The sequence below is a fragment of the Actinia tenebrosa genome, unplaced genomic scaffold (genome assembly GCF_029948245.1).
Source record: "Actinia tenebrosa isolate PJP-AT-01 unplaced genomic scaffold, QUT_ActTen_1.0 PGA_scaffold3__52_contigs__length_22856419, whole genome shotgun sequence".
NCBI lineage: Eukaryota > Metazoa > Cnidaria > Anthozoa > Actiniaria > Actiniidae > Actinia > Actinia tenebrosa.
The window spans coordinates 10,527,277-10,547,720 of record NW_028292580.1 but is presented as its reverse complement, the minus strand read 5'-3'; the positions used below and the strand labels follow the sequence as shown (position 1 = coordinate 10,547,720).

Here is a 20,444-nt window from a genome sequence, read left to right as displayed (position 1 = left end):
CTGAGGACTGTAGAAATCAGAAAAATACTAAATCGTTTTCCCAAAAAATGGACTCGAGCTCCCACCCATAACAAATACATGACCTCTTTATTTCTTTATCAAATACATGAAATCTCTTTATACATATAATTATTACAATTGAAATAATAAGATTTTAAGCATATTATAGATAGGTAGATAAATAGCTTATGCTGTATATATATATATATATTTATATTTTGATGTAATTCTATTTTTAGTCCACACGCCCCTTGTGGAAATCAGCTAAAAGTTGTCGGGGCAAGCGTGTTTTTAAATAAAGTTGACCTACCTACCTAGAGTATTCAAAATTCATTATTTTTCATTATTATTGTTTTTTTAAAGATAATCACGATTCTGTACCTCCAAATAACCCAAATTATAACCTTTGGCAACAAGACCTCCCAGCCCTTCCCCCTACTCTAGCCCTGAACGTGGATGAAGCGACACGAGAAATATACCGTAAAAATCGGCGTCAGATCCGTACGAGATTTAGTCGCCGAAACAAGATCCAGGACTGGTACAACTTCAGAATCCAGACGCTGAATACCGATGATCTCGTTCAATAAGTCGACCGCATATTCCAGGATCAGACAACCGTGTTCCGGATGAATCTTTTCCTTTGGTTTCATTCTCCGTAACAATGAGACCGGTGAATTGCAGTATTATCATCCGTCACACAATAACACGAGACTTTTTGACGAGCCATTTCTCATCTCCAGTGCCCAAGATTTACAACAAGTGTATGATGCCATTAGAAACCTGGACATCTTGGAATGGATCCGTCAGAAAAGACCAAACAGTAAATGGGTTGTCAGCTGGGTCACCAACGTCTGTTTTTATGTAACAAAGGTACGGGATCACCCCATTGGTCGTTCTACTCGACTGCCGCCACACATCCTAAACAACAAAGCCATCTTCGCCTTGGAGTGCGACAAGAATACTGGGCGGTCTTACCAAGACCGACTCTGCTTCTTCCAGTGCTTGGCTCTCCACAACGGATGTCATTTCAAGAATTTGGAGAGAGACACGAAACACTATTTCAAGAGGTTAGTAGTTTATTATTATTATTATTATTATTTATTAATCCTAAATGAGAAGCAAACGAGCAATGCTTTCATTCATAAGCTATTGTTTTCACCTCGAAAGAAGCTATAATTAGTTGTTTTCGATAGTTTGCACAATGATAATAGCCCTCTGAAACTTTTACGTCACGAAAGTCTTGTGCAAGGAATTATGGGATACGCTCGGGGTAAACAAACAAAATGGCGGAGTGTCTTGTATGATGTTTTGGTTTTAGTAGTCTGTCGTACTCCATTTTTTCACGTTTTCGCTATTTTTTTATCAAACTGTAAATGTAAACTGTTATGTTCCTGGTTGTGTGTCCAATAAACGTTCGTATCAGTATTTAAAGTTTTACAAACTACCCAAAGACAAGGCAAGAAGACGAAGGTGGAAAGTTGACACGAAATACGCGAGAGAGAGATTCACAATGGACCTGTCTATGTCGACTACACTTCGAAGGTGGGTGGAAGACAGAATTTTATTCTGATCCTTCAATATTTCCTTGGAGTCCAGAATGGCCTGATGTGTGGCAAGTTACAACAACTACGTAACGGAGCGTTTTTCGCTGGCCCAAGGTACTGACCATGGATATGCCAAAGCTCCAAAGCTGATGAAAGTTCCAGCAATTTGCCATTGTTTTAGTCCCCAATCATTGATATTGAGACAGATAGTGATCGTAGCAACAGTAAAGGATCATGAAGCAATTAAGTACTGAGGTATCATGGATATATATATATATATATATATATATATATAATAATAATTTAATTAAATATATTCATATTATACTTTTGCTGTTTCTAACACTGAAATATAATTATATTTATTTAAATATAATGATCACAAAATTATATTTAGGAATATCTATCTGAATCTCTGGCGTACAAGAGTAGGTACAACATGTCTAGCATGGAAACTTAGCAGCTGCTCTTTTGTTTCCTTCCAAAACTGCAGCTCATCAAATTTTACCATGTCAACATTGAATTTATCATTTTTGTAAATATTACAAAATAAGAGTTAAGCCTATTAGTTAATGCCATCTGCATTTGTACTTGATTGAAAAATTTATGCTTTTTCTTCAGAACAATTTGACCTTTATCTAATTTAAATCCAAAGTTGCTATCTTTCTCTCTTGCAGTAACCGCAGCAAGTGGTGGTAGATCTCTGCTTGCAGATAGACATTTCACCTCTACGACCACTTCTTCTCCATCTATGGTTGCTAGCCTATCTGGTGTAGCAGCTAGTACACCTGTTTCTTCTTCAATAAACAGTCCACATTTACAAATACTGCAGTGGCAACCATCAGCATTTATTTGTAAATTGAATTTCTGAACTTCATTTTCGATACCATACTTAATATGTGGTGAATTAGGCCCTCTACCTGGTTTACCAACTGTTAAGATATTTTTTACAGTGGCAGCAGGGTTCCCTTTAGAACAACAACTTTTTGCAATGCTTGCTGTAATTCTGCCTTTGCTTTCTCTATACCATCTAAGACTTTCACTTTGACCTCTAGTATATTTCTCTATTCTTATTCTGTCTTCTACTGTCACCTAAGAAAGAAAATAAAATATAGCCTCCAAATATGTTCTGAAGAACAAGCATAGGTATACTATTATGAAATATAATACTAAGGTGCTGTAAATAAATTATGATCATATTAAAATAATCTATATTATCATCCATGACAATCATGTAATTTTATAAACTCTACATAAACTTCAATTCGATGAAACATTGACTAAGTTATTTTATGATCATTTAGTTATTAAAAGAATATCTATACCAAAAATAAAAAGAAGAGTGATACTATGAATGTTCTGCTTTACTTTTAATTCCTTCATAATGATTTCCTCTGGTTTTAGATTTTCACCATCCATGACACTTTCTTGTGATTGGCTTGAGCTGCTTGGGGATGTCATGAATAGCTGTTCAATAGCCATTTTATGTGGTACATCATTGATATTTTCCTTTAAGTATTTGAAATCCACTGTAGGATCTTGTACAGTATTGTGACTTGCATATTCTAGTAGAGGTCTCTGTCTTTTGACTTCCCTTCCAAATGTGTGATTTTTGATTTGGTGTTTACCTAGAAATTCCAGCATATTGCAGTATTATTATCAAAATCATTAATGTTCATAAGGCCAAACACAATAGAAAATCATGACCATGACTGAGTCTTCTTTCGGTAACACTGTATGCGTTGTTTATAAATCATCTGAGTTACGAAAAAAAACGCAATTTATTAACGCTAAATCAACGACAAGTGGTTAATAGACAATGTTATGGCAGTGTTTTACACGAAAGCAGACTAGCTGCGTCTTTCTTTCGTCAAAGGTACAAGCTTCTAGTTAGTTCTCACGGAAATTAAAATATACCTATTTTTCCTGTCTTTAACAAGGTTTTTGCTTATTGCTTCTACTTTGCTAACTAGATCATTTCAGGTTCATTTTTAATACGGCTAGACGAAGTATTAGCCTTATACTATATAAATATAGTAAAGTCTTGAAAAACTCAAAACATCCCGCGAAATATCGCTCAATTCATCAACACTTACCTTTTAAGAAGCTTCACTTTTGACTCTTGCTTTCCCACTGTAAAGCCTCTGGTCTCCACGTATCGTTTGAGGTCTTCAAAGGTGTTATCTTCTAACAAAGGGCAAGGTAAAAATGCCCCTGGAACATCCTCCGGTAAAAATTTTACGAGACACTCCCCCATTTTGTTTGTTTACCCCGAGCGTATCCCATAATTCTTTGCACAAGACTTTCGTGACGTAAAAATTTCAGAAGGCTATTCAGAGTAAGAGGTTTGTTGAATATTGACTATTACTTTTATTTTTTTATTTTTCTCTTAGATTTTGTAATACTGGTCCCAACGACTTTGATGGTGTGGAGCTTAAAGATTTACCAGAGCTGGAGAAATTGTTCCAGGTTAATATTGCTGTGTATGCTTTGGAGCCATCGAGACCTGAAGGAGAAGAAGGTGACGAATAACCAGATTCTGCTGATGAAGAAGACCAAGCGGAAATAACCGCACGCTTAATCCGCCGGTCCCCCTGTCACTTCCCCAGTACGATGTACCTTAATCTGTACCGAGACCATTTCAGTTATATCAAGAGTCTACCCCGGTACTCCAAGAGTTACCAATGTTCGCGCTGTGGAGAGTACTGGAAGCACGCTGGCATGATGAACCGTCACTAACTGACCTGTGAAGCTAAAGTGCACTACCAGTTTCCTGGGGGTAGCTACAAGACTCCCAAGACCATATTTGACCTTTTAGAAGATGAAGGTATTATCATCCCAGTAGACCTCCGCTTCTTTCCGTACCGCGCCACCTATGACTTCGAGTGTTTACTTGACCGTGAAGACCATCCTAAAAAGTCCGAGAAACTGGAATGGGAAGCCAAGCACGTGCCGCTGAGCGTAAGTGTGTGTTCCAATGTTCCTGGGTTTGACCTACCTGAATGCTTTGTCAGTGAAGGAGATCCCAAGTCGTTAGTGAATACCATGGTGGAGTACCTTGTAACCATCAGTCAAGAAAGTAATAGGTTTGTGAAAGAACAGTTCCGTGATATATTGAGAGCCATTGGAGAAAAGTTGAGTACCGTCTGCAGTCCAGAGGAAGTCCAAACTGAACAAGAAAGCCCGGAAGAAGAAGAGAGCGAGGATGAACGAGGAATTGACTTGATGAATAGCGAGGATGAGGATGATGAAGAGATTGAATCCGAAAATGAAGAGGACCGGGCTTTTATTAATGATGATGATGATGACAGCGAACCAGACCTGAATTTCTACCGGGCATTAAACCAAGAACTTGGAGAGCTGGTAGAACCAAACCTAAGAGAGAATCTACCCAAAGAAAAGAAGAGAAAACACCCTCTGCTGGGACTGAAGGTAATTCTAGACTATAATTATACAATGTTGAAATTTTTTGTATTTATACTCGATCTTTGTTTTCATTGTTTTCGTAGGAAAAACTGGAGGAATATTTAAAAGAACTACCAGTCGTTGGGTTCAACTCGGGGAAATACGATTTGAACGCCACCAAAGAGTTTCTGTTTCCTGTCCTGACGGAACGAGAGCAAGTCAAGTTTGCTGTCAAGCGGAACAACAACTTTATGTGCTTAAAGACTGAACATCTCAAGTTCCTAGATGTCACGAACTTCCTCGCTCCAGGATTCAGCTACAAGAAGTTTCTCAAGGCTTATGAATGCCCAGCTACTAAAGGTCAGTTTCAAAGTTTAATCTACTACCGGAGTGGATTATTTTTCTTTCAATCTAAAGAGATTTTGCATCTTTCTAGGTTATTTTCCTTACGAGTGGATGGATTCCATGGACAAACTGGACTACCCTACCCTCCCCCCACATGAAGCCTTCTTCTCTTCCCTGAAAAACAAGAATATCTCCCATGAGAAGTACCAATACTGTCAACGAGTCTGGCAAGAGAATGGTATGGAACGATTTCGTGACTTCCTGGTCTGGTATAACAACTTGGATGTTCAACCCTTCTGCGAGGCTTTGGAGAAGATGTATGCTTTCTGGAGAGAAAAAATATTGACATGTTGAGGCAAGGTATCTCCATTCCTGGTATCACCCTGACCTATCTCTTCATGACCCTGGAACCAGACATCTTCTTCTCCCTCTTCGATGAGAAGAATAAGGATCTTTACTACCTATTCAAGAAGAACATGGTTGGAGGGCCAAGCATCATCTTCCATCGGTACCACGAAGCGGGGAAAACCAAGATTCGTGAGGTGGAGATGAGAGCAAAGGGAATCGAACCCAAAACTTGCCAGAAGATCGTTGGCCTTGATGCTAATGCGCTTTATCTTGGATGTATAATGGCTGATCAACCGACAGGTTCGTTTACGAGGAGAAGAGAAGAGACTGGCTTCCAGAAAGAAAGTTCTGTCAAGATGGTGTCTGAGTGGTTAGAGTGGGAGGCTGAAACACGTGGTATTCCAATTCGACACCAAGTCAATGATGTAGAAAAGAGAATCGGTGCAAGAAAACTCCCCGTAGATGGGTTCCATGGTCCCTCCCAAACGGTCTTCCAATTTCACGGTAAGTTAAAATCTGAAAACAATTGGGCTTGCTGTGTTATATCATACGCCTGTGAATGGGCTCCCTGTGGTTATTAAATTTATTAAATTTTTATCTTTTTTTTAATTTTTTAAAAATTATTATTATTATTTTTTTTTTTTGAACCTCCAGGTTGTTATATTCTTGGTCATCAGTGCCAGTTGACAAAAGGAAAGACCTTTAATGAATTGAGAAAGAAACCTATGGCCGAGTTGAGAGAAGAGACGAGAGTAAATACTGAGTACATCCGTAGCGAGGGGTACCAGGTCATCGAGATGTGGGAGTGCGCGTGGAGAGCGACAAAGAAAACCAACCCTGCTGTCACCCTGCTGTCAAAGAGTTCTTGAGTACCAAGTTCCAAAGACCCATGGACAAGTACAAGACCCTCAACAAAGACCAGATTCTTCAAGCTGTTCTCGACGGGAAGTTATTTGGAGTCGTAGAGTGTGACATCTTTGTTCCAGATCACTTGAAAGAAAAGTTCAGCGAAATGTGCCCGATATTCAAGAATACAGAGATCAGTCGTGAAGATATCGGAGATTACATGAGAGGATTTGCTGAGGAACACAAAATCATGCCTCGTCCGCGCAGAAGCCTGATCGGGAGCTACTTTGGTGAAAAGATCTTGCTCGCTACTCCCTTGCTGAAATGGTATTTGGAACATGGGTTAGAAGTAACTAAGATCTACCAGATCGTGGAATATACTCCTAGCCCATGCTTCAAACCCTTTGGAGAAGCGGTATCCAACGCAAGAAGAGCCGGGGATGTCGATCCTAGTAAAGCCATCATTGCGGATACCATGAAACTGGTACGTTGTTTAATCTTTAAAAATCACGAATCTGCATCTTACACATGATTAATTTTGTTTTCATTCTCTATTGTCAGGTGGGAAATTCTAGTTATGGCAAGACCATCACAGACCAAGAGCGACACAGAGAAGTCAAGTTCTGTGATGAGACCAAGACCTCGCGGTTGGTCAACAGCTCGTTTTTCCGTCAGCTAGAAGTCATCAATGAAAATACCTACGAGATTCAGTCGGCCAAGAAGAGGATAAGTTTGAATCTCCCGATGCAGATCGGCTTCTTTGTATATCAATACGCCAAGCTAAGAATGCTAGAGTTTTATTACGATTGCATTGACAAGTATTTAGATAGGTCTGATTTCCAGTATTGCGAGATGGATACTGATTCGGCCTATATTGCGTTTTCTAGGGATAGTGTTGAAGGTTTGGTTAGACCTGAGATGCGAGCGGAATTCGAAACTGGTTCCCGCGTACTGATACTGCGGAGAACCGGGCTTATGACAAGAGAACCCCTGGTTTGTTTAAGGAAGAGTGGTCTGGGGATGGGATAATTTGTCTGAGTTCCAAGACTTATTATTGTTTTGGAGGGGAAAAAAGATAAGTATAGTTGCAAAGGGGTGAACAAGAAGATTAATGACATTAACAAAGAAAAGTATGGTAGAAACTAGATAAACTAGTTATTGCAAATAGTAATGTACAAAGATTTTTTTTTATTAATAGAGTTTGGAAGTGAACACACCTCTCTCTCAATGTACCTTTCTTCCCTCTCTTCCCCCTTGTCCCTCGTTTTTTAGTCAAAATCATTCGAATATACGTTTAATGTAATAAAATAACGAAAAAGATTAACTTAAGATCGTTAAATTTTGTAAATAATATGAAGAACGTATATTTTGATAATATTATAAATAGAATACTGTCTTCTTGATATAGGATAAGGGTAATGTAAATAATATACAAATTTCCAATAAATAGAGTTTGGAAGTGAAAACATGTGTCTCTCGTTATGTCCCTTACTTCCCTCTCTTCCCTCTTGTCCCCCGATTTCAAGTTAAATTTGTGTGCAATTGCGATAAAAATTTTAGTTGTGCCTAAACTTTCGTGGAGTGAACATCATGCCAAAGCGTCAGTGTAGGAATTGTCCTGTACTGAATTGTGGATCGAAGTATTTGGTGAAATTATCGAATCATTTAGCTCAAGTTCATACTTTATCAGTAGAAGAGATGAAAACCTTATTTGCAAGAGGCCAAATTAGAAAAATATAAAGTCATTCGAGAATATAATGCATCAAAAGATGATTGGCTTATTCCACAGTCAAAATAAGACTTAAAAAGTATTTTGTTGAACTGAATGTTTCATTCACCAAGATGGATCCAAGATTGAAACATCCATTTGGTGCTCTTGTAGCCAGTCCGACATGTTGTGGAAAAACACAGTTTGTAAAACGGTTGTTGGAAAATTCCGAATCAATGATTGATGGCCCTCCACGAAATATCTTATGGTGTTATGGAATGGATCAACCTGTTTATGAAGAAATGATGCAAACTATCCCCAATATAAATTTTATTGAAGGATTACCCCACGACCTGGAATCCCAAATCGATCCTTCTGTTCGTAATTTAGTCATCATTGATGATTTGATGAACGAAGTGAGTAATGATAAACGTTTGACGAACATTTTCATCAAAGGCTGTCACCACAAGAATTTGTCCTGCATCTTTATCTTACAAAATATATTCCATCAAGGAAAAGAATTGAGAAACATCAGCTTGAATGCTCACTACATGGTTCTGTTTAAATCACCCAGAGATAGCAGTCAAATCAATCATCTAGCCAAACAAATGCATCCAGGTCACGTCAAATATATGCAAGAAGCTTTCAATGATGCCACTGCAAGGCCTCATGGGTACTTATTCTGTGATCTAAAACCCCAGACCCTAGAGGATTTTCGATTGAGAACCAGTATCTTTCCAAACGAGACTCAATATGCTTACGTCAAGAAGGGTTAAAAAGATCAGCACACAAGGAACTTTATTCAGTTGATCAGTGAGTCGCCGTGCGAGAAACAACTACCATCACTTGAAGGTGTTGTCTACCAGTAAACCTAACCAAGTGAAAGCTCTCCTGAAAGAAGCCGACGATTCGTTAATCCAAACTCTTTGCGAGTGTGTACACAACGTGTTAAGATCTACAGTACCTATCACTCCCAAGGAAAAAACTAAATTGATCGAGTTTAAAACTCCTTTGCTGAAATTAGTGGATAAAGAATTAGCGTTACCAGAGAAACGAAAGGTTTTGGTCCAGAAAGGAGGTAATTTTCTATCTGTATTACTCCCACCTGCCTTAACTGTCTTGGAACAATTTTTGTAAAATGAATCATGCAAGGAAGATGGTGCTTGTTCCAGAACAGACCTTGGAGAGATTGCAACAAAGACAAAAAGTCAACACCACGCCTTTGACTTCCAGACTCAAGGATTTGGATCATGATATTCAAGATGTTCTGAAAAGCAAAGACTTGACTGATGAAGAAAAAGTACGTGAATATGTTCAGAATTTACAAAATTACTTGACGTATTACAATCAGCGAAAAGATCATCCCTTGAAGGTGAAACTGGATTCTCCGATTCCAAGTGAAGTGAAAGAACAAGAGAAACCCTCCCCAGAGCCACAAGAGCAAGGAGAAGAAGAAGATAAGATCGAACGAGACATTTTAAGGGGTTTACCAAAGACCCTGAAAGGAAGGGGGAAACTCTTAATCGACAAGATTCGTGAACACCCTAACATCATGAAGTGGGATCGTAGTGGCCAGTTGATTTACGAAGATAAACCCTTGTCTGGTTCACACATTGGAGATCTAGTCGGGGATTTTTTACGAGCGCGCAAAGGGTTTGACCCTCTTGGATGGGAAACGTTTGCTAAAGGACTTGCCAAGATGAATGCTCCGGAAGATCTGGTCAGAAATGAAAGGAGAAGAACCGCTCTCAGAGAGTTTAAAGCAAGGCCCAACCCTCTACCAGAACATGACGACCAATGGATTACCCCTACCCCACCCCTGACGGGAAGAAAAACCGTAAAAGGTCCTATACGAAGTGCTACGCGTAACCCTAAGAAACGAATGCGTCAACGATGGCTCAACGTGTCTTAAGCAGTAATTATTTGTACTAGGAAATTCAAGAATAAAATAATACCAGTTTGATCATTACATGGTGTTTATTGATTTTTGTCTGGAACTTTGATGTTTGACAAGCCTTTTGCCTAAGATATTTGTATAAGTATCCAAAATATTTAGTGATAAAATAATACACTAAGCGATCGTTTTTCCTTGTATTTTTACCAAAGCGGTTTACAATAGTTTTCATGGATACGTTACGACAACGATTGATTACATAATACAAGCAATAATGTCCACACACATTAGAATTTAGACTTTGAAGGTCTTGGTGATTATAAGTCCAATGATGACTATTCCTTTCTAGAAACTCGAGAAAATGTTGACTGTACTCTTGAGGCTTCAATCCATAGGAATCAAAAAATTCTCCCTCTTTATCTTGAGTGAAATAAAACGCACACCAATGAGAACCGGGGCGGCCTTTAGGGTCGACGTTGGCTACAAAGGCGGCTGGGTAATGCTTGATCTTGTTCGGCAGTTGGTCTGACGGGAAAACTCCTTGAAAGATAGGGTTGGTGATGGGATCCCTTTTCAATACTACAGCAATCTGTCTGGTGTTCATGTTTAACTAGACCAGTTAAAAGTCACGTTTCGATTCTCATCAATCTCAATCAAAGAATCAAACTCGGCGTAGATGATGCAGTTGACTGTCACAGGTAAGGGTTCTGCAAACTGAATGCCGATGCGAAGGTTGCCTTACTTTATAGGGGAAATGTGAGGTCCAGCGGAAAGATCGGGGGCTCAAATCAAAGGCGAACAGTGTATATCCGTTGGGGTAATTCTCGCAACTGATCTGATTGCCTTGGTTATGAAACAGACTTCCCGTACCAGAAAACAAGCTCATGTATCCTGGGAGGTACAAGTTTTGATCAAAATTGAGTTGCAAAGCCTTCATGGGGTAACTTTCACCATTGACGTAGACTCCAACTTGAGTTGCTTTGAAGTGTTGGAAATTGAAAGGGTTTCTGTTGAATGAACCGTTAAAGGCTGTGTTTTCTACCAAGCCCAGAATGATCCGTTTAGGAATAGATCCTAAGAAGACATCGTCGGGGGAGAAAGACATTTGACCCGTAGAAATGGACATGGCTTTGCATTCAACTCTTCCAATGGCGTAGAGGGCAGGTGCCTGTTCTAAAGCAGCAGCAATACCCAGGAAAGGATCGTCGTAAATCTTTACTTTACGGATATACAACGTGGACTGTAAGATAACACGCTTATAATTGGCATCCGCTTCTGAAGAGACGAGACAAAAACTGTTCTTGCTTCTATTGAGTCTGATACGTAGCGTCACACCGTTGAGCAGTAACCGGTCTTGACAAAACAGATCTAGATGTAAAGGTCCCATGAGTTCAAAGGGAGAACTCCCCTTGATGTGATTGTATCGGGCATGTAAACCATGATTTCGATTAGCAGCTAGAGCTAAAGGATCCACAGCATCCATTTTCCCTGGCGTATCTTTTACAAAGAGTTCTGCTCCAAGTTGAGAGGTCTTAGCATCAGATCCATAAGTCATGAGGGTGGTGATCATAGCTCGATAAGGGTTGGTGTTGGTAGACGTTGATATCATTTTATCGTTGATAGTCAAATCCACTTGACTGAACATGGTCTGTTGGAAGAGATTGACGGGTCCCACTTTATCGTCGTCGGCTAGATCGGCTCCATTAGCTTTGGTAATCTTTACTTTGTTATACACCCAAGCTTGTCTCAAGTCGGTAAAACTCATCTCCACTGCCTGAGACGTTAAATTCGATAGGACCAGAATCGGTAATGTTTGAGACAGGAAAATATTCAATCCACTGTCCTCGTTCAATGTTAGTCTGCACACTCGGAGCCAGGAATAAATCCAACTCCGATTTACTGCAATGCAGAGATCGAGTCGGGTGAGCCATTATTATTGGAAGAAGTTGTACGGCCTCTTTTTCGCTTTTGATGTTCTCTGCTTCTTGGCTGGAGGTGAACTGGCGTTTTTAGCTGGGGTCTTTCTTTTTCTACCTTTTTGACCGGCACCTGTTTGCGCTCCCGAGGCATTCTGGGTATTCGTTAATCTCTTTCCGGCTTCGTTGACTCTCTTCATTGTACAATCCTCCAAATCTTGACCTTCTAAGACATCTTGAGCTACATTCAGACCTCCTCTCAAGGCTTCACCGCCTACAGCTTTCATACCGGAAGATAATTGGGGAACTGCCCATCGATAAAGACCTCTTAACCCATAACCCTGTTGAACCGTAGCACCGCGAAAGGCAGGGAGATTACCTCCTTTCTGTTGAACTTGTTCAAGGTAGTAATTCTTGTAATGTTCCGAATGTGGATGAGGCATCTTTACTCTTTAATGAAAGTACGGTGAGGCTCTGCGGAGATGAAGTGTTAACAACACTCTTCCAGTTTCAAATGAGACTTTTTTACCTGTGTCGCGCTTAATATTGACCTCGATACTTTCGAATTGTTTTCTGCTGACCGGTAGATACTGCAGGTTCAGAAATATCTTGCTCACACGTTCCCCATCTCTTCCCTCTACAGGGACGATTCTCAGTAAGGGTACATGGGAGTCCCCAACGACTTGAGATTGAACGATATCACAGTAGACATAGAGGTTATGAAAGCCCAAGTCCAAATCCACTTCTCGTGAGGCGGTGGTAGTCTCGGAGATAAATTTTTCGTTTGTGAATCCGAGCGTAGTTCCAATATCGCTGAAAAAGATTGAACGGCTATCTTGCAGACGAATCGTTATTTTTCGAGTTAGTGTGTCGTAAGAAAACTTCACTTTATCTGTATGCCTTGTGTTGTCGATTAGATTGTTCATGGCGTCCACAATGTTCTGCACTGAAGAGTAATGACCTTGGCGGACAATATAGACTTTGATATCATCTCCTTGTTTGATATAAAACCGATTCCAAAAATGTCCACGCTCATTATTCCAGCTATGGGGGTAATGAATTTCGGTTAAAGCCACCTCCCATTCATCAGTGAGGGTAATGGTTTGCGGTAGGCGAACTCTAAATTCCGATAAGGTATTGGAAGGGAAAACATCCATGCTGCTATTGGAGGGGAGCCAGAGGTAAAACTGAGTGTTATCCATAACGACGATTGGTGTGATATGAAGGCGCGCAAGTATTGCTCTAGCATTATATAGAAACAAGACAAATGAGTTTAAAGAATGTTTATTGGTTAATTCAAAGGGATTACAATTTTTGAACTTGGTTTGCTGGGATCCAGGAATTGAACTTCTCAACGACTCACCTCAGCGACTCCACCCTTGAGTTTATGTCACTTTCAAGACCTTTTCTATCTGATACACATCATCTTCTTTTTCTATTTTCTGAAGTTCTGGTTCATAAAATACTCCTTCAATCATTTCTCCCTGTTGATCCTTCCAGACGATAGACAGGTGGATTTCTCGGAATTCGCTCTGTAACAGTAAATATTTCGATACTCCAATTGGCTTTATATCCTTTGTCAAATATTTTCTTTACTGATTCTCACTTGATCAAGTGATTCTCACTTGATCCCCGACTTGAAATCGAAAACGCACGGGAGCGGCTATTGATGTTCCATACAAGGTATGCCATACCGCATTTTCATTCTTTTTCGTGACTTCGATGGGTTTCATTCGAATACTTCGATGAAAACTTCGGTTGTACGATTTGAGTAGATCAGGAAGGATGTCAAGGTACTTATGTGTGTTCTTGTAGGTGAAATACTTGTAGAGTTTTGTCTTTATTGTACGATTAAAACGTTCTACCGTTCCACATTTCGTCTCTGAATGAGTAGTGAAGAAATGGATGCCTTGTTTTTTCAAATAATTCTGAAAAATCTGGTTTAAAAGTTCAGTTCCTTTATCCGTTTGCAACTTCTTGGGTTTTCTTCCAGATTTCAAGATTTTGGCAAAAGCGTCTGTTATCTCTCGTCCAGTCTTTGTCTTTAAAGGAATGGCCCAACCGTATTTACTCAAAACATCGATGCAGGTCAACCAATACATGTATCCTTTGTTGAATCGACTCAAAGACCTCAAATATACCAAGTCGGCTTGAAATTGATCATCTTTTCCGCTGACAATCACTCTGTTTCTTGGAAATCTGTGGCATACGGGCTTATGAACGGAATAGGTTTCTTGTTTTTGGAGCCAATCTTCGATTTGTTTATGGGTTACTTTCTTGAACCCTTTTTGTTTTAAAGCACGGTAAAGGGCATCCACACCCGAAAAACTTGCGCCGTTTTCGAGATCGTAGTAGATTTTATGCAGCTTCGTCCTCCATCAGTAAATTCCGAGTTTTCTACTATAATCTGACCCCCACAGCAGGCCAGTATGCAACGAACTCGGTTGAAGATTCGGTCCAAACCAATTTGGTAAGATGGTGGAAGACAACCCATCCTCTATCCGCACAGCTAGAAGGTAGGAGGAGAAATGATCAAAGTCGAGAGTGTGGTCTGTTAAAAGAGGTACTGAAAAAGTTGTTCCCATTCCCTCTCGGTGAGTCGTAGTTCCTCTGCAAATCGTAGGCACACCAATAACCTTCCCATGTTATACTTTGTGTTGACTTGAGCAAAAATAAGTGTGAGAGCTTCTACTCTGTTTTTAGAAGAAATATCTCGATTGAATTCTCGAACCATGTACGACCAATTGATCTTAAAATTAATCTTGCGAGCTACGGATCTCAGTATTTTAAAGTACATCCTATTGAACAAGGAGCAAAAAGAACCCATGTTGACTACAGCAAGGACAGATAGATAATGATGAGGTATAAAAGACTTTATTGCTATATATCATAAAAACATATATACATATTCATGACTGCATTACATCACAAAATTTTACATCGAGTTCCATAGGTTCTTCTTCTTTTCTTAGAAACTCTTCAGGGCAATGTATTGGAACATGAGGACTTTGAACTTGACTGAGCTTGTCCGACAGAATGATCTGAACTTTTTCAATAGTACTGAGTTCGTTATCAAAATGAAGAAGTTGACAGCGCAGCAGATATACTGTAGTCCATGGAAGTTTATAGAGTTCACTTAAAGTGCCACTACGACGAAATTCGGTGTCTCGTTTTTAGAATAATTTTTACATTTTCAGAAACTATGAAGACCTTAAATTTTGCTGGCCCAAGCCTTTTTTATTTCTGTGAACGACAAGTGCCTCAAATTTAGACATAAAAACGCGAATTTGGCGTCCGCCATTGCTACCGAGTGTTCCTATGAGCCTGCGATATTACGCTGACCCGTGACGTCAGTTACTCAACAACATTGCTCGAGCTTACTTGATTACTTCAGATTTGTGATGATGTTTGAGGCAGATTTCGACGAATACGATGCGGAATTAGATCCCATAGCAAATGAACAAGAAGTAGAAGAATACTCATTGGAAATAGAACGCGAAAATGAAGAAGAGGAGACACTTTTGAGACGTTTTGCCGGCGAAGTCGAGGTTCTTGACTGGTAAGTACGCGTTCGCTAATTGTGTGATGCACATGTATGCATTATCATAGTTATCACATTATTTGACTTGAAAACAATCATATTCTTGTAGGTGCAAGTGTAGCAAATGTTCCTTACAACATATTGTGAAACATGAGGAATGTCGGTGTTGTATGCAGTACGATAGATGTAGAGAAAAAATGCAAGAAATCGATCAAGAGGAGGAATGCATTACAGACCATGAAGCCTTCAGTAGTGTTTGCCTGGACCAGTGGGTTCTCGAGGTTGCAGGGATTGGTCTTACGACAAAAGGCAAAAAATCATATACTGCAGCATTAGGAAGAGGAAACCCTGCCAATTCTGAGTAAGTGAAGTGTCAATTGTTCTCTTTTTTCTTCTACAAGTACAGTTGTAAGGTAACTGATGATAATCAAGGTAATAACACATCGTATCAACGATTGTTTTACCAGCTAATAGCCAATTTTTGGTATCATGTAAGCTTACTTTCACACACATGATATTTAAGGTATTAATTTTAATTGACCTTAATTGTTTTTTTCTACCTTCTACAGGTATTTTAGGTCTGTCGCATACAGACAATTTGTAAGGCTTGTATGGGGATATGTTGGGGCAGCCAAACGCCTTCCTCTTCCATGCTGTGTATACAACGAAATACGAGAAGCATTCCCAAATGATGATGACATGTATAAAGGTTATGAGGAAGATGATGATGAAGAAGAAGAAGAGGAAGAGGAAGAGGAAGAAGATGATGATGATTATGGTAATGGGAGTAACATATCTTAGAAAGTAACATGTCATAAATAAAAAGTATAAGATTATAATATTATTTAGTTACATATTTTACAAATATGATTTATTATGAACCACTTTTAAAATATCTTTCTTATTCATGTCAATCTATTGACATCAGTTTGATTTAATATATGAAATGTCAAAGATAACACATTGTTTGCAAAGCAAATAGAAAATAAATAACAACAACTCAACAATGAGAAACCAATCATTAATTTCTACATCTATGTAGAATTGCTGCACTGTCCTTTTTTGTGCCCTTTCAGTGGCTTGCCACACTTCCTACACTGAGGTGCCTTTCGTTGTTTGCCACTAGTACCAGCTTTGGATAACAGTGATTGCAGTTCAGTTTCTGTCAAAAGTAAAAGATATTTTTGAATATAAGCATCAAGGATCTCATCAGCATGCACACTTGCTTAAGGGATTGAAAATTGAAATATTTTATTGCAGTTTTTTACAACCTGTTTCAATGAATTGCTAAGTGTAGTGATGTGTATCTGATAGACCAGAAAAGATGGGACTTGCATATTTTCTGAACTGAACAATTCTTACTTTTAAATTATAATTCTATGAAATAAAGTTTGTAACAGTATTCATTGGGCACCTGAACATGTTGGAGGACAAATAGTAGTTTCCTTTTGTTTTCTGGATAAATATTTCTGCTTTGCTTCTTCTTTTTCTTGTTTTTCGATTAACATACTTTGCAGAGATTCTGGGACATCATTTTTTAATTCTGTTGATATTTGTTTTAGCTCTGTTCTTGGTGTACTTATCAAAGTTTCATATATTTCAGCAACATAATCTATTAGAAGTATAATTAAAAACATAGAGTAAGTATTATAGAGATCATTAATTTTTTCAAAACCAATTTTGTTACCATAATTTTGTGTCACTTTCAGCTCTCGAACAGTTGCATCTCCACCTTTGAATTTAGGATACTTGACTGTGAATTTTGCCTGTCCATTGACATCTACTTTGCTGTCCCTATTGGTGTTATAATTAAAGTGAAGAGCAGATAGAATAGTCCTGGGAATAGAATGTAAAAATGCCATTACATATAATTACTTAGTACATAAACATGCTAACTGTACTTTTAGCACAAACATTTAAATTAAATTGTCCTGTTTCTAACCTGCTAAGCATGCCCAAATATGAAAATGCCAGCATTTTGGGTGCAAACTGGTTAATTACTGAGTGGTATCCTTCCAAAGAACTGGTCTGTGCAACTGGTGAGGCTTGTTTGATGGCTTTTACAAGTGAGGTTTTACTCAGAGCATCACATAGTTTCCAGTATGCTTCAGAACCTGACATAAAGATAATTATTTAATTTTTGCTGTTGGTAATTACTTTAAGCCATTAAGGCAGTGTATTAAAGACAAGTAATACCTTTAGTTAGCCATAAGCGTGGAGTATTGATCACACCATGTGCACACTTGTTGAATACCTCATTCGGAATGTCCTTATGAACATTTATGATATGATACAGAAAGGAATTAAATTTGGCAATAATAACATCACCATGCTTAGGTGTTGTTGATGTCACTGCCCAGTAAAAATGGCGTACACAGGCTTTTCTCCATCTCCCAATGGTTTCACAGCCTTTTTCCTTACTCAGTCGTATCAAAATCTTTTGTATTTCTAGTACAACAAGAAAAAATTATATGTATTAGAAATATATTTAAATATTGATATAATAAGTTAATATGTATCAATTTGCATGACCCTTACAAAATCTTGGATGTAGTGGTCCATATCCTCAAGATGTCCTTTTGTTTTATAATTAGTATACCAATTGTTGTTCTATTCTCTTGAGAAACATATGTAAGCTTTGTCAGACTTACTTTTGCCAATGTGCCACAGATCATAAAAATGGTCTATTATTGGTTTTCCAAGGGCTTTGCATTTCTTTGGGCATTCAACCCTCATCCACTTAGCAATTGACTTATTCCTATCAGATATGAAGGTCTTAATTATCATATCAGTGGCCAGCAAGAATGTTAATGCCTTTTGATGTCCTTGAAACTCTATTTTGGAGGAGCTTCCACATCGGTTTGCCTAATAAAAAGCAAAAGACGTAGTACAAATCATTGTTATTGATAAAGTATATATGTAATTTCTTAAAATGTGTTCTGTTATATGCACCTGCAAAAGTACAATGTGAACAATAAGGCCAATGGTGCAGCAAAATATGGTATATGTGCCATATTTTGCTGAATGGCCCATGCTGTCGTGCCTTCCGTCTCCAGCAATAACTACTTCCTTGTCTTTCAGTGTTGATAGAATTTTGGCTTGATAAGTCCTCCAAAACTTGACTATGGCAGGAACTAGGAGATGCCTCTGGTGGTAGTAGTAGGAAGGGTAGTGATATGTTAGAAGTCCCATGTGCTGAAATACCAGCAAAACTTTGTTGATTGATGCTCCAGCACACAGAATGGCGAAACGTAACAAAATATTTCCTGCTGGAAATTTTCCAAGGAGGGTTGGTTGACTGTTCCAGATGTGGTCATTCTTGCACTTTGAGCAGCTAGACGTAATCGAAATCATAGTACCAATCTGTGAAACAGTAACTTTTGGACTGGGAAAGAAGCACATGTGGCAGGTCTGGAACAAAAGTAAGAGTCTTGAAAGAAAAACTATCCCCTTTGGTTCATCTCTTATGTTTTTTCCTTCATGATCTATCCTGCATAGTTTAAAAAAAGCCAGAGTTAGACAATGTTCGTAATAACTGTTTTGATTGTTTTCTGTGTTCAGATACCTTTTTTTGCTGTGTACTCCCTATATGACAGTCATCAGTGGATGATGCTTCAAGCTCTTCTGCTTCTGTGGGATGCCAGAGGGGATCTTCATACTGCGTATCAGGGGTTTCCGGTTTTTCCTCTTCATCATCTTCATCTTCATCTTCATCATCATCATCATCATCATCATAGCTGGTGTACTCTGAAACAAGATCAACTGGACTGGAATCTTGAAAGGCTAGTTTCTCAGTTTGGATTGATTTGTCTTGCTTATTTTCTATAAATTATGAGAGAATAAAATAAAGGAGATTAAGTTTATGATTCACTTGCTGAAATGCAGAAATGAGAATGTGCATAAGAATAGATACCAGTAAGATTGCTGAAAGTCTTCACCCATTCCTCTTGATTACTTGACAGTTTGGCTTTTAATGTGCGTATTTGTCTCTGAAGTTGCTTTTTTTTCTTTTCTTAACCATTCACATCCTTGACATGGGTTTGTTGGTAACCTGTTTGATGAGATCTATAAGAAATGACACCAACAAATTAAAGCACCTAGATAAACTGATAGACATTTAATGCAGCAGTTTTTACTTTTAAAATATACTTTTAAAATAACAGAGACAATTAAACCCTGAGTCACTTTACTCACACATGTTTCAAGTTCAGGCTGATAAGTATTTCCTTTTTCTGATGATCCTTCAAGGGGAATTGACATGGGTGTTTCCTATAAGTCCATAAAAAGCCAAATTATAAATTTAATTTTAATCTTGCAATACCAGGTCAATACTCAGGAGCTGAGAAACACGGAGTGACTTTACTCACACAACTTGTATCCTGTTCAGGCTGACAATCTTCCCTTTCTTTTGGAACTTCAATGCCCAGTGACATAGCTGATGTTTCCTTTAAGTCCAAACATTACCACAAAAATGGAGGAAATAAAAAAGAAAGAAAAGAAAAAAATAGAAATAATTTTAGTTTTGCTTGTATTCTATCAGGTCAGTACTCAGGAGCTGAGAAACACTGAAATAAAATACAGTACTCACACAAAATGTTGCAAAAAGTGATGCAATATATATATATATATATATATATATATATATATTGAATGATTGATTATGAAGGAATGGACAAATTTTTCTTGTGTTTTAATTCATGAAATACTTCTCATAGAAGTTCAAAAATATACTAACACATGATGGAAAGCCACAGTCAGCTGTTGAAGTGTCAATGGACAATGTTGCCATTTCATGATCAGACCTAGCACCAGGATCAACATCAACATCAGTGTCATCTGAAACTTGACTTGAGCTCTAAAAACAATCCTGCATTACATTTTTGGTTTTCAAAATTAG

At 38.4% G+C, this 20,444-nt stretch overlaps 5 protein-coding genes across 5 annotated transcripts; 3 read left to right on the top strand and 2 right to left on the bottom strand.

Moving 5' to 3' along the window:
* The first annotated feature begins 5,442 nt into the window (after window positions 1-5,442).
* On the top strand, window positions 5,443-6,511 carry LOC148908518 (uncharacterized). Its single transcript, XM_089035625.1, has 2 exons — window positions 5,443-6,146; window positions 6,297-6,511. The coding sequence occupies exons 1-2, from the start codon at window positions 5,642-5,644 to the stop codon at window positions 6,509-6,511; spliced, it is 720 nt and encodes a 239-aa protein (XP_088891751.1). The 5' UTR covers window positions 5,443-5,641.
* Window positions 6,407-7,764, top strand: LOC116306555 (uncharacterized). Its single transcript, XM_031716632.2, has 2 exons — window positions 6,407-6,972; window positions 7,050-7,764. The coding sequence occupies exons 1-2, from the start codon at window positions 6,532-6,534 to the stop codon at window positions 7,515-7,517; spliced, it is 909 nt and encodes a 302-aa protein (XP_031572492.2). The 5' UTR covers window positions 6,407-6,531; the 3' UTR covers window positions 7,518-7,764.
* A 2,987-nt stretch (window positions 7,765-10,751) lies between these two features.
* On the bottom strand, window positions 10,752-11,855 carry LOC116306554 (uncharacterized protein F54H12.2-like). The gene has a single exon (XM_031716631.2). It carries the CDS (start codon window positions 11,853-11,855, stop codon window positions 10,752-10,754), a length of 1,104 nt encoding a protein of 367 aa, XP_031572491.2.
* Window positions 11,856-15,224: 3,369 nt separating this feature from the next.
* LOC148908517 (uncharacterized) lies at window positions 15,225-16,428 on the top strand. Its single transcript, XM_089036051.1, has 3 exons — window positions 15,225-15,565; window positions 15,657-15,908; window positions 16,117-16,428. The coding sequence occupies exons 1-3, from the start codon at window positions 15,408-15,410 to the stop codon at window positions 16,346-16,348; spliced, it is 642 nt and encodes a 213-aa protein (XP_088892177.1). The 5' UTR covers window positions 15,225-15,407; the 3' UTR covers window positions 16,349-16,428.
* Window positions 16,429-16,501: 73 nt separating this feature from the next.
* LOC148908516 (uncharacterized) lies at window positions 16,502-18,958 on the bottom strand. The gene is made up of 7 exons (XM_089036052.1): window positions 18,500-18,958; window positions 18,199-18,412; window positions 17,744-17,995; window positions 17,490-17,661; window positions 17,235-17,383; window positions 16,962-17,159; window positions 16,502-16,709 (listed from the first exon to the last, which is right to left on the bottom strand). The coding sequence occupies exons 1-7, from the start codon at window positions 18,947-18,949 to the stop codon at window positions 16,582-16,584; spliced, it is 1,563 nt and encodes a 520-aa protein (XP_088892178.1). The 5' UTR covers window positions 18,950-18,958; the 3' UTR covers window positions 16,502-16,581.
* Between the last annotated feature and the right edge of the window lie 1,486 nt (window positions 18,959-20,444).

Coding starts and splice junctions, on each gene's coding strand:
- LOC148908518 (XM_089035625.1), top strand. CDS start 5,642: ATGTTGAGGCAAGGTATCTCCATTCCTGGTATCACCCTGACCTATCTC. Junction 6,147..6,296: donor AACGGTCTTCCAATTTCACG/GTAAGTTAAAAT, acceptor TTGAACCTCCAG/GTTGTTATATTCTTGGTCAT.
- LOC116306555 (XM_031716632.2), top strand. CDS start 6,532: ATGGACAAGTACAAGACCCTCAACAAAGACCAGATTCTTCAAGCTGTT. Junction 6,973..7,049: donor TTGCGGATACCATGAAACTG/GTACGTTGTTTA, acceptor CTCTATTGTCAG/GTGGGAAATTCTAGTTATGG.
- LOC116306554 (XM_031716631.2), bottom strand. CDS start 11,855: ATGAGTTTTACCGACTTGAGACAAGCTTGGGTGTATAACAAAGTAAAG.
- LOC148908517 (XM_089036051.1), top strand. CDS start 15,408: ATGATGTTTGAGGCAGATTTCGACGAATACGATGCGGAATTAGATCCC. Junction 15,566..15,656: donor GAAGTCGAGGTTCTTGACTG/GTAAGTACGCGT, acceptor ATATTCTTGTAG/GTGCAAGTGTAGCAAATGTT. Junction 15,909..16,116: donor GGAAACCCTGCCAATTCTGA/GTAAGTGAAGTG, acceptor TACCTTCTACAG/GTATTTTAGGTCTGTCGCAT.
- LOC148908516 (XM_089036052.1), bottom strand. CDS start 18,949: ATGTGCTTCTTTCCCAGTCCAAAAGTTACTGTTTCACAGATTGGTACT. Junction 17,996..18,198: donor TCTGTGGCACATTGGCAAAA/GTAAGTCTGACA, acceptor TTGTTGTACTAG/AAATACAAAAGATTTTGATA. Junction 16,710..16,961: donor TTGTCCTCCAACATGTTCAG/GTGCCCAATGAA, acceptor TACTTTTGACAG/AAACTGAACTGCAATCACTG.